The sequence below is a fragment of the Macaca fascicularis genome, chromosome 6 (assembly GCF_037993035.2).
Source record: "Macaca fascicularis isolate 582-1 chromosome 6, T2T-MFA8v1.1".
NCBI classification, from domain to species: domain Eukaryota; kingdom Metazoa; phylum Chordata; class Mammalia; order Primates; family Cercopithecidae; genus Macaca; species Macaca fascicularis.
The window spans coordinates 148,593,594-148,606,278 of NC_088380.1; the positions used below are offsets into that span (position 1 = coordinate 148,593,594).

The 12,685-nt window shown below is 42.0% G+C and overlaps 1 protein-coding gene across 1 annotated transcript in view; it reads left to right on the top strand.

Moving 5' to 3' along the window:
- The first annotated feature begins 3,038 nt into the window (after positions 1–3,038).
- Positions 3,039–12,685, top strand: part of NDFIP1 (Nedd4 family interacting protein 1) — a 47,997-nt gene continuing 38,350 nt past the window's right edge. Inside the window, exon 1 of the mRNA XM_005558094.5 lies at positions 3,039–3,294. Within this exon, the coding sequence (XP_005558151.1) occupies positions 3,232–3,294 (63 nt within the window). The 5' untranslated portion in view covers positions 3,039–3,231. The remainder of the gene's footprint in view (positions 3,295–12,685) is intronic.

A 12,685-nucleotide genomic window follows, 5' to 3' on the forward strand; every position in this document is an offset into this window, starting at 1 on the left:
CTTTATTTGTAATATGAAGATATTACCTTTTGCTCTTAATGGACATTATGGTAATGTAGTGAGAATTAAAATAAGTAGTAAGTCATTAGAAATAAAACTTCATGGTTTAATTGGAGCCCTGTAAAGACTAGCTGGAGAAGTTCAAGGCCTCAAATGAGATATTAGACTAATGAGGCTTTTGTCTGAATTTAACACATTTAACAAACCCTTCTTGGTTACTTACTGAGCTCCGCACTACCTAGGTCAAGCCTCATGTGGACATGAAAGACAGAAGGCCACATTTATCCTGGAGATTTGTATCTATATTGCGGGGGGAAAGGCATACGGACGTGAGCCATCCTCATACTTGTCCATGTTTCTCTTCTCTCTCAGGAGGGATGATTCAGAGTCAGCAACTCACATATGCAGTACTGCACATGGAAAGTATTACTGTTACTCTGTGGGGAAATAAGTTTCTAAGTGCAGCAATCTGAAATTAATAACTTTCTCTGTGGAAACTCTCTTGACAACATCTCGAGATGAAGCCAAAGAGCACAATTTTTATGGCCTTGGATTATCTTCTCTGTCTGCTTGGCTTGCACTAGGCATGGATCTGTGAGCCAGAAATTCAGTTTTCCCCTTCGTTGTACAATTTGCCTGCCAGCTGGAGGCCTAATATAGCAGTGACTCAATTTCTCAATTCTCCAATTTATCCACCCATCGAATCAAGGCAAATAATCTCAATTTACTTATTAGAGGCTTTGGGGAACTCAAGAAAAAAAAACCAAAATCCTTACTGTGACTACAAAACATTTTGGTTGAGGACACAGGAAAAAGAGATTGGAAGTTGGAGATCAGTTTTCTTTTACTTTCAATGGAAAATATTTCTATGATAAAGCCTGTTATTTATATTATGATAAATATTTGTGTCCGCATGCAGGGAGCATATAGATGTTGAGGGAGAAAGTAATTTAGGAAAGAAATAGAAGGGTGGCAACATCTTTTCCACAAAAGCCACAGCACTGCAGACATGCCTAAAGATTGCAGTTGTTGCTCCAATAGCCGTATGTGGCAGGCTGACAAATTCTTCTTTCTTTCTTTTTTTTTTTTTTTTCCGGAGATTGTGTCTCATTATGTTGCCCAGGTTGGTCTCAAACTCCTGGCTCCTGGGCTCATGTGATCCTCGAGTCTCAGCCTCTCAAAGTGCTGGGATTACAGATGTGAGCCATTGTGCCCAGCGGACAAATTCTTTTTTATTCTTTCTTACATGTAAATTTAGACAATCTGGACAAAGAAGTCTGGATTTCTACTTTCCACTGCTGAAATTTTTAAAAATTTCAAATTAGATTTTTGCACCCTTTATACAAGACTACATGGCAGGACATTACATTTGATTCAGTGTACCTGATTACATTTAAAGGTTGTTTTTCTGGATTAAAAACAACAACTGAGGGACAGAGTAAGGAGCCTCTAAATAGACTTCAGAGCTTGGAATGTTGCTACATTTGTTCACTCTTCCAGCATGTTAATATGTGAGACTAATACTTGGAAATAGCGACAGATATGGAGAAGTTTGGATACTGAGAGAGAACTCAAAGTGAAGATGGTAAACATCTAGAGTTTTTATTGATTACAATTTTCTCATATATACAGAAACCTCAGGGTGTGTTTGAAACACTGCTCTCTTTTAAAATACATAATTAACTAAACTTCAAAATTAGAAGCTAAGACAATAATCATATTAATACAACCTCTACACTGCCAACTTGGAAAGGCAATGAAGAAGAAATGGGAATTGCAACAAGCTTCAGAGATGGAAGATTTTTTTTTTTTCTCTATAGGACATGTGGGTAGAAGCAATTGCAGGTGGCTGGGTGTGAAAGAAACAGCTTGCAAGCCTGCTATATAACTATACTGTGCTAGATGCCATTGGGAGGTAATAAGATTTAAAAGACAAATACTCTTGTCTTCACAAAGCTTATAATTTAGTTGTGCAATACTGGTTAAGAAAGCTGGCTTATTGGAGTTGTATTCCAGCTTCACCGCTTAGTAGCTCTGTATCATTGGGTGAGATATTTAACTTCTTTGGGCATAACTTCCTCATCTGTGAAACACTGATAATTGTATCTCCTATATGGCAGCTATGCCGGCATCCTTTCTGTTCTTCCACAAGGCAATCTCTCTCTGGACCACCCTTTGCACCTGTTCCTGTGGCCAGGAAAGCCTTTAGCATGGCCAAACCCTTCAAGTTTTGACTTCCAAGTCACCGACTCAGGGAACTGTTTTGGAAAATATGGTTTCTGATTCCGCAGATGAGGCTGTTAAAATACTAAAGAACTGCATAAACATGAGGATGTTATTATAATCATCCACCCTAAGTAGCATTTGAAATCCAAGCAGTTCTCAAGGATTTAGGGTTAGCAAACATTTACTGTAAAATGTCAGATAGCAAGTATTCTAGGGTTTGCAGGCCATAATAAACAAAAAGGTGCTGCTGTGTTCCAATAAAACTTTATTTATGGACACTGAAACTTGAATTTCACGTACTTTTCACAGTCACGGTGACAGACCGGATTTTGCCCCCTCCCTGTCGCTGGCTGACCCCTGGTTTATGAGTATGGCAGATAAAAGAAGGGAGTGAATAAGAACCACGATTCTGCTGCCAGACACCAGGGATCAGGTTGCTGCTGTGAAGATTGTCAACCTCTCTGGTTGCCAACGACCTGGAGAATGGTGCTTGTGGTTCCTGTGTCAGGGTGGTTGTGCTGAAGGCTGGATGAGGGCACGTAAGTGAAGCTCAGGGCTTGGCTCGAGGTGCTCATCAGCAGTATCGCCCTTTCTTTGGGCTGGCCTGTTAGTAATTCGTTTTTAGTGGAATCGAATACAACACTTGAGCCTCGGAGGCTCAGGTCGTCGGAGCGACTACACCCGGGCCGGGGGACCTCGGGGCGGCGGCTCAGGGCTAGGTTAGGCCGGGCCGGGCCGGGCCGGGCAGGGCGGCGCGAGTCGGGGGCGGGGCGGCGGCGTAGCGTCGCCGTCGTAGTCCCCGCCTCTTCCCCAGGGGCCGCGTCGGAGCCTCGGCGGCGGCGGCGCTTACACCTTGAGAGGAGCGTCTCGCCCGGGAGCAGCGGCGGCCATCGAGACCCACCCAAGGAGCGTCCCCCTCGGCCTCCCAGCGCTCCCAGGCCGTAGCGGCCGCGCCCATTTAGCTAGCTTGCTCGCTCGCTCTCCTTCCCTGCTGCCGGCTGCGCCATGGCGTTGGCGTTGGCGGCGCTGGCGGCGGTCGAGCCGGCCTGTGGCAGCCGGTACCAGCAGGTAAGCGGCGCCCAAGTCCCGCCCCGGACTCCGTCCCCCGGCTCTGCCGTGTCCGCTGGCCGCCTCAGGCCTCTCGGGCCGGCCCGCGGCCAACTCGACGCCGGGGCTTGGCAGGCCGCGCTGGGCCTGGAGGGGCGGGTCGGGCCCCGGGCTCGGATTCGAGGCTGCCGCGGGCCCGGCCTGCCCCTCTGCGACCCCGGGTGGGACTCCGGCGGTGGAAAGCCCTCCTCCCGGCCTCGTTTCCCGCATTTCCCAGGGCGGGCGGGTCCCTGAGTCAGAACCCGAGACCCACAGGCGGCATCGATCTGAGGCATTCGTTTTTCGTTTTTCCACCTTTGGTTTGATGTCATTGGAAAAGAAAGAAAGAAAAAAGCAAGAAACGGAAACTGGGTGGTGAGAAAAGATTAAAATCTCTGCTGCTGCCGATAGCTCCCCACAAGATGCTATTGCTCAGGGTTTCAGAGCCTAGTTTGTCGAAACCCTTCCCCCTCGCCTCCGTTTTAAGACAAAAGTAAAAAATGAAGCAAGAGACAAACCCGCAGTTTGCAGTAGATTTGGAAGAGGCGATGTTTGGCTGTGGTGATGCCCCAAAAGGGAGGGCTACGATGAAGTCTGCAGGGCGTGTGCCGGGTGTATTTTAAATGCTTGGAAGTGACGTTTGAAGAGATTTGATGGCATAGCTGAGGAGGAAATGTATAGGGAATGATTGGATCATTTTCTCGGGTCTGATTTATAAATTGAGGCCCCAGGGAAAAGAGCTGCTTGTTTCACTCCCCGTCTGTAGCTAAGTTCCCCCAGGAAATTTAGAGACCTTCTGCAGGATTTTTAGAAATGTTAATCTAACATATCGTAATTGTGGGAATTGAGCCAGGTGGTAAACTGATGTTGCCTGGAACCGCAAATAACGGCTTGTGTTTGTCATGTTTCACATGGTTTCGGTGCATACAGATGTCAATCCTGCTTTTATCAAATAAAATGTCCTATCTTAGACGAGCTACAATTTTATATTTTAGAAATAAGGAAAGCCAGTACGATGAAAACGTAGATTAACCCTGGTGCGGCTGGTTACTGGTTTGTTTTGCTATCATCAGCCATGTGTTGCAGTCCGCCCCCACTCAGGATTGGACTCCTAAAATGACTAGTTAAGAATTTCGCTTCTTGGTTTTATAAACACGGCCCAAATTGTGGCAATGCAGTTAATCCTTAGATCTTTTCAGAGCACATGGATCTAGCACATGTTTTTTTTTTTTTGTATGACCTTGGGCAGCCTGTGGGTTCCTTACTGCTTTAATAATGGGAATAACAGATGTCACTTAACTGTGACATCTTTGCAAAGTGACTTGCAAACAGTGTTTGCAAATCACCCATACTGTATACTGTCATCTGATTTCATCCTTTTCATCCTGACTTGGATAAGGCGAACAAGCAGAAGAACTGTGGTTTTTCTTTGTACTGCCATCTTCTTGAGCTATTAGGTAATGCCGATATACTGCTAGAATACAAAAAAATTGCTGGAGTGTCAAAATCATGTATTCCTTAGTGTGGCATTTAATATTTTTTAGTTATGCAGAATTGAAGTATCAAAAAAACGAAAAAAAGAAAATCTTCCTAGAAAAATTGTAGAAGATGAAAGCCCAAAAAACTGTAATACCTTCCCTAAACAAAAACCAACTAGATAACCGAAGGTAATATTTTAATGTGCATTCTTGTGGGTTTATAGCTATGTTATAGATCAGTGTATGTGTGTACAGATAAGGAATGCAGGAAGGCTAATATTGATTTTTTTATGCAACAATCACAGTACTAAGTAATTTACGTCCATTTTTAAAAAAAATTTAATCCATACCAAACCCTTATGAACCAGGGTTTGTTCTCATTGTCAAAGACTGAAAGTGGCTCAGTAACTTGCCTCAAGGTCACAAGCTGCTAAGTAGTGATTACAAGGATATACACACACTCACCTACTTAAAACACAGGCTCACAGTCCAAATATAGGTGTATGCATTAGCAGATATATGCACATGCGTATGTATTCTCTTATGTACCCATATATACATGTACAGACATATCTTTGTACATTCGTGTGCAGTTTTATGAGCCCCTGATCATACTTGCACATACTTTTGCACGTGTTCATGTGTATCTTGTTCTCAGACATGTGCATTCATACATTTGCATATGTGTATCATTCACATGTATCTACAAAGGCATACTAGATAAATAATGAAATGGGTTCATATTTCTATTTTGTAATGTTCTTCACACAATGTTATTAACATTTTCTATATAAAATATTTTTAATGTCTGTATGGCATGTAATTGTATGGATGAATCGTAATTTAACTAATTGCCTATCTTTGGTCACTAAGAATGTTTATAGTTTTTTTCATTGACTGAAACTTATTTTACATACATCTTCAGCCGTTTCCTTAGCATAAATTACTAGACATGGAAATGCCTGGTCAGAGAATATACATATTTAAAAGGCTTTTGAATTATAGAATGATGGTGAATTGTCCAGGCAACTTGATAGGAACATGATACTCTGGTTGTCACACAGGGCTGTTCTGACTTCTATTTGATCTGGTTAATCAAATTGAGCTACTTTTCTCACCAAGTAAATGTAATGGAAAACTGTATGATTCATAAATGCAAACACAGTTTTGTCTTTATAGTCTTTTTATTGGTAGCGTAATATGTGGACAACTTGAATTTAGCATAGTAGTGACAGACTATGCAGAAAGGCTAGGCTCAGCCAGGTGCAGTGGCTCACACCTGTAGTCACAGCACTTTGGGAGGCTAAAGCAGGCAGATCACTTGAAGTCAGGAGTTCGAGACCAGCCTGGCCAACATGGCAAAACCCTGTCTCTACTAAAAATATAAGAACTAGCCAGGTGTGGTGGCACTCGCCTGTAATCCCAGCTACTTGGGAGGCTGAGGCAGGAGAATTGCTTGAACCTGGGAGGCAGAGGTTGCAGTGAGCCGAGATTGTGCACTGCACTCCAGCCTGGGCGACACAGTGAGACTTTGTCTCAAAAAAGCAAAACAAAACAAAACGAAAAACGGCCAGGCAAAGTGACTCATGCTTGTAATCCCAGCACTTTTTGGGAGGCCGAGGTGGGCAGATCACGAAGATCACGAGGTCAAGAGATTGAGACCATCGTGGCCAACATGGTGAAACCCCATCTCTATTAAAAATACAAAAATTAGCTGGGAGTGGTGGCGTGCACCGGTAGTCCTAGCTTCTTAGGAGGCTGAGGCAGGAGAATCACTTGAACCCAGGAGGCAGATGTTGCAGTGGACTAAGGTCGTGCCAGTGCACTCCAGCCTGACGACAGAGCAAGACTCTGTCTAAAAAAAAAAAGCACGGCGTGGTGTGCACCTGTAATCCCAGCTACTTGGAAGGCTGAGGCAGGAAAATCACTTGAACTCAGGAGGCAGAGGTTGCAGTGAGTCGGGATCGCACCACTGTACTCCAGCTTGGGTGAGCAAGACTCTGTCTTAAAAAAAACAAAGGCGCCAAGGTGGGTGGATCATGAGGTCAGGAGATCAAGACCATCCTGGTTAACATGGTGAAACCCTGTCTCTACTAAAAATACAAAAAATTAGCTGGGTGTGGTGGCGGGTGCCTGTAGTCCCAGCTACTCGGGAGGCTGCGGCAGGAGAAACCTGGGAGGCAAAGGTTGCAGTGAGCCAGGATTGCACCACTGCACTCCAGGCTAGGCGACAGAGCGAGACTCTGCCCACCCGCGACTCTGCCCACCCGCCCCCCCCCCCCCCAAAAAAAGAGGCTTGGTTTATAGGTTCCCTGTGGCATTATTTTGTTTTTTTTTTTTTGTTTTTTTTTTTTCATTTTGAAACTGAGACTGTGTCTCAGACAGTATGGAAGCACTATTTTAGAAAGACCTAAGTAGGCCCATACTGAGTGCTGAGAAACCTGTTGCGTGTTTCTCTCTCTGAGGACGTTAACTCCCGTTCATCCGTAGATGAATGCAGATCTTCTGCAGTAGATCTGTGCATGAATTTTGCCAGTTCATTCCAAGTATTTTAGGATACTTGGATTTCAATTCAGTGTAAGTGGGTGATGATGACACTGCCATGTAGGTTCAAACAGATTACAGAATGCTTAGTTCTGGACTTGCCTCATTACCTGCTAAAGAAGTTGCCCATTTGTAAGCGTCACCAATACTCTGTATTATAGTTTGATGACATTGTAGAGCAGCTTTTGAAATGGTATAGTTTTGGATAAATTCTCTCAGGATTATGGAGGAATATTTTGATGAGCGTAAGAATTTCATCTCTGATAGGTCAAATCATATTCATGTTAAATTATTAGATGAAGTAATGATCCTGGAGGAAGGAGTGAATAGTGCTCATGTGGCTTTTTTGCTTATTTTTCAGTTTCTTTTTTTTTTTTTTTTTGAGACGGAGTCTGGCTCTGTCGCCCAGGCTGGAGTGCAGTGGCGCGATCTCGGCTCACTGCAAGCTCCGCCTCCCGGGTTCACACCATTCTCCTGCCTCAGCCTCCCGAGTAGCTGGGACTACAGGCGCCCACAACCGCGCCCGGCTAATTTTTTGTATTTTTAGTAGAGACGGGGTTTCACCGTGGTCTCGATCTCCTGACCTTGTGATCCGCCCGCCTCGGCCTCCCAAAGTGCTGGGATTACAGGCGTGAGCCACCGCGCCCGGCATTTTTCAGTTTCAAAAGAAGTTATAATTATATCACAGAATGCCTCTTAGGTTATGTCAAAGTTTCTTAAGTTATATGCTGTATTTGTGGTCTACATGGTCAGTGATCAAAGAAAATTTATAAAAATATTAGGAAGACGGATAAATTATTCCTTTGAAAACTTTTAATTGTGGTAAAATACATATAAAATTTACCATGTTAACCGTTTTTAAGTATATAGTTTAGTGGCATTAAGTATATTCACATTGTTGTGGAACCAGTCCGTCTCCAGAACTTTTTCACCTTGCAAAACTGAAACTCCATATTCATTAAACATTAACTCTCCTTTCCCCCCTCCTCCAGCCCCTGGAAACCGCCATTCTGCTTTCTGTGAATTTGACTACTCTAGGTACTTCTCATAAGTGGAATTAGATAGCATTTGTCCTTTTGTGACTGGCATATGTCACTTAGCATAGTATCTTCAGAGTTCATCCATGTTGTAGCATGTGTCAGAATTTCCTGCCTCTTTAAGGCTGAGTAATAGTCCATTTTATATATGTACCACATTTTGTTTATGCATTCATTTGTTGATGGATGCTTGGTTTGCTTCTACCTTTTGGTCATTGTGAGTAATGCTGCTATAAAAAACATGAGTCTACAGATATCTTTCAAGTCCCTGCTTTCAGTTCTTTTGGATATACCCAGAAATGGAATTGCTGGGTTATATAGCAATTCTACTTTTAAGTTTTCGAGGAACTCCCATACTGTTTTCCATAGCAGCTTCACCATTTTATATTCCCACCAGCAATGTATAAGGATTCCAATTTCTCCATATCCTCAACATACTTGTTCTCGTTTTTGTTTTTTTGATAGTAGCCATCTAATGGGTGTGAAGTGGTATCTCATTGCAGTATTAATCCCTATTTCCCTAATAGTTAGTGATGTTGAGCATCTTTTCATGTGCTTATTGGCCATTAATATTTTCTTTAGAGAAAATGAGTATTCAAGTTCTTTGCTTATTTTCGAATTGAGTTTTTTGTTTCATTGTTGAGTTGTAGGAGTAATTTCTTCATGATGTTTACGTTTTCAACTTTTACTATGGAAATTTCAAACACATACAATAATAGAGTAGTATAAGAAAGGTTCTGCACCATCACCTAGCTTCAGCAATTGTGAATGAATGGCCAATATTATTTCATTTATACTCACCACATTATTTTGAAACGAATCCTAGAAATCATATATTGATAAATGTTTATATGTGTAACTCTTAAAAGAAAACAAATGGTGTGATACTTCAAGAAGATATCACTTGAGGAATATATCATGAGAGCTCTCTTGTAATCTGTGAGGAGTATGGAAACAGGATTTGTCAGTGTCGGGCTGTGGATCCATAACTAACTGTTGTTTGTATTGATTGGTCTCAATCTTACCAAGCCTCATCCTTTTTTTTTGTAGCAGTGATAGATTCCTGTTAATCTATCCTTGTTTTCTTACCTGATCCCATGGGTGACCACTTGTTAGGCAAGATTTGTTTGGCTTAATCATACTGTGTCCTGAAAACAGGGCAGCGCTTCCTGGTTTAGGCAGAAACCAAGGCCCAGTTGAACTGCTCTAGGGAATGTTGCTCTAAGCTGATGCCACCAGTAGTTTGACTGCACATAACTTCAAATTGTTTTATGCTAGACATCAATTATATTTCATTATTTTATGCTAGGGTATAAAGTAAATCCTACCATGAGAGTAACTTCCTATTTTTATTAAGAAAGAAAAAAAGGCTCAAAGAGATTCAAGTGACATCCTCAGATTTATTTGTTTTTAGGGCTTTAAAATAATTATTTTGGTTTCTTAAAATGTTCTTATTTTATCTTTGAGCAAGTACAATAGCTTAGAAGAATTATATTCTTTTTTCTTTTCTTTTTTTTTTTTTGAGACAGAGTTTCGCTCTTCTTGCCCAGGCTGGAGGGCAGTGGCACGATCTTGGCTAACTGCAACCTCTGCCTCCCAGGTTCAAGCGATTCTCCTGCCTCAGCCTCCTGAGTAGCTGGGATTACAGGTGCCTGCCACCACGCCCAGCTGATTTTTTGTATTTTTAGTAGAGATAGGGTTTCGCCATATGCCAGGCTGGTCTTGAACTCCTGACCTCAAGTGATCAGCCTGCCTCGGTTTCCCAAAGTGCTGGGATTACATGTGTGAGCCACTGCGCCCAGCCTATATTCTTATAATAATGGACAATTTAGATAAAGCAACTTTAATACTTCTGTTCCATTCGTACTGAAAATTGGCTTGATGGTTTATCTTTTTCTCAAGTCATTGTTGCCAATAAGCTAGGCAACTGGCAAATATCATGTATGAAATTTTTTGGGTTTGACATACTTTCCAGTGGTAATTGCTTCTAGTGGTTGACTAGGTGGGGGTATGAGTCAGAGTAGGCTCTGGGTATCCACAGGTTGCACATTTGCAGATTCAACCAACTGTGGATTGAAAATGGGGAAAATAACAATACAATAATAAATAATAATACAAGTAAAATATACACTATAACAGCTATTTTACATAGCATTTACATTGTATTAAGTGTTATAAGGTGATTTAAAGTACATGAGGTAGGTTATATGTAAATACTATACCATTTTATGTCAGAGGCTTGTGCATCCTCAGATTTTGGTATCTGTGGGGAGTCCTGGAAATAGTTCCCACCAAATACTGATGGATGACTGTGTGATATGTCTTATTAACTTGATCAAGTACGGTAGTAAAGCAAGTATAACCTGATAACACTTAGCACATCCTGCTCTTACAATAAGGCTTACTCATTATTTTTCTGAATAACATAATTTATATTAAATGTCCTAAATACTAGCACTGATCAAGTTTAAGAACATTCCTAGTGAAATATTTTCTTATTGATTAATGCGGTTCCCTTCATATGTATATTTCTTTTCTTTCTTTCTCTTCCTTTTTTTTTTTTTTTTTTTTTTTGAGGCGGAGTCTTCCTCTGTTACCCAGGCTGGAGTGCAGTGGTGCAGTCTCAGCACACTGCAACCTCTGCCTTCCAGGTTGAAGCAATTCTCCTGCCTCAGCCTCCTGATTAGCTGGGACTATAGGCACTTGCCACCATGCCCGGCTAATTTTTGTTTTTTTAGTAGGCGTGGGGTTTCACCATGTTGGCCAGTCTAGACTTAAACTCCTGATCTCAAATGATCTGCCCACCTCGGCCTCCCAAAGTGCTGGGATTACAGGTGTGAACCACCATGCCCAGCCTACCTTCATATGTATTTTTCTTTTCTTTTCTTTTCTCCTCTTCTTTTTTTTTTCTCAGACAGGTCTGGCTCTGTCACCTAGGCTGTAGTGCAGTAGTGAGATCTCGGCTCAATGCAATCTCCGCCTCTCGGGTTCAAGAGGTTCTTGTGCCTCAGCTTCCTGAGTAGCTGGTATTACAGATGTATTCCACCATGCCCAGCTAATTTTTGTATTTTTAGTAGAGACGGGATTTCACCATGTTGTCCAGGCTGGTCTCAAACTCCTGGCTTTAAGTGATCTGCCTATCTCTGCCTCCCAAAATGCTGGGATTACAGGCATGAGCCACCGTGCCCAGCCCATATGTGTAATATATTTCTTATCCCTGAGCAATTTAGCATAATCTTTGACAGTTTTTCTGTTTTTGTCTTTTAAATTAGTTTATCTCAGCCATATCAATTAGTAGTTACCATAATCAGAGGCTTGAATACAAGTTGGAGGTCTGTCTGGAGACTGGACAGTTTATGAATAGAGATATAAGGGCTTAGGGAATGGTGCCTGTTTAATAATGATTTCATTTTCTTTATCATTCAATGCTTAAATGTGTTTAGAATTAAACATTTTGTATTATACAGTAATACATTCTTCATGTGCTAGATTCAGACAGTAACTTTCTAAAGAAAAACTTGATTTCCCTTTCCTTCCTATCTCTTCCCAGAGCTGTAACTGCTCCTCAAATTTGGTGTGCGTTCTACAGGCTTTTTTTTTTTTTTTTTGAGACAGGGCCTCACTCTGTCACCCGGGCTGGAGTGCAGCGGCGCAATCTCGACTCACTGCAGCCCTGCATCTTCAGGCTTTCTTCTTAACCTTTCCTTCGCTTTAAATGTTTTTTAAATAAATCTGTACTTTCAAATAGACCACAAGTGCTGCTCTCATCACATCATATCAAGAATGCACACTGTCAACATGACTTATCATTGTTGACATTGGCCTTGACTTTACTTTTTGGAACTTTTTTCCCCTAAGATGGGTTCCTGCTATGTTGCTACCCAGGCTGGCCTCAAGCTCCTTGCCTCAAGTGATCCTTCCCCCCCAGCCTCCTGAGTAGCGGGGACCACAGGCATACACCACTACGCCCAGCTGAAACATTTTGAATTTTTCAGAAACACAGAAGACAGTAGAGAGTTTCTATATGCCCTATGCCCACCTTTCCCTATTAGCATCTTGTATCAGTGTGGTACATTTTTCACAATTATTGAACAAATATTAGTACATTGTTATCAACTAAAGTCTGTACTTTATTCAGGTTTTCTAAGTTTTTACCTAATGTCCTTTTTCTGTTCCAGCATCCCATCCAGGATCCAGGATGATATAATGTGGTAACGTTACATTTAGTCTTCCTGTCTCCTTAGGCTCCTCTTGGCTGTGAGTTTCTCAAACTTTCCTTGTTTTTGATGAGCTTGGCAGTTTTGAGGAGTACTG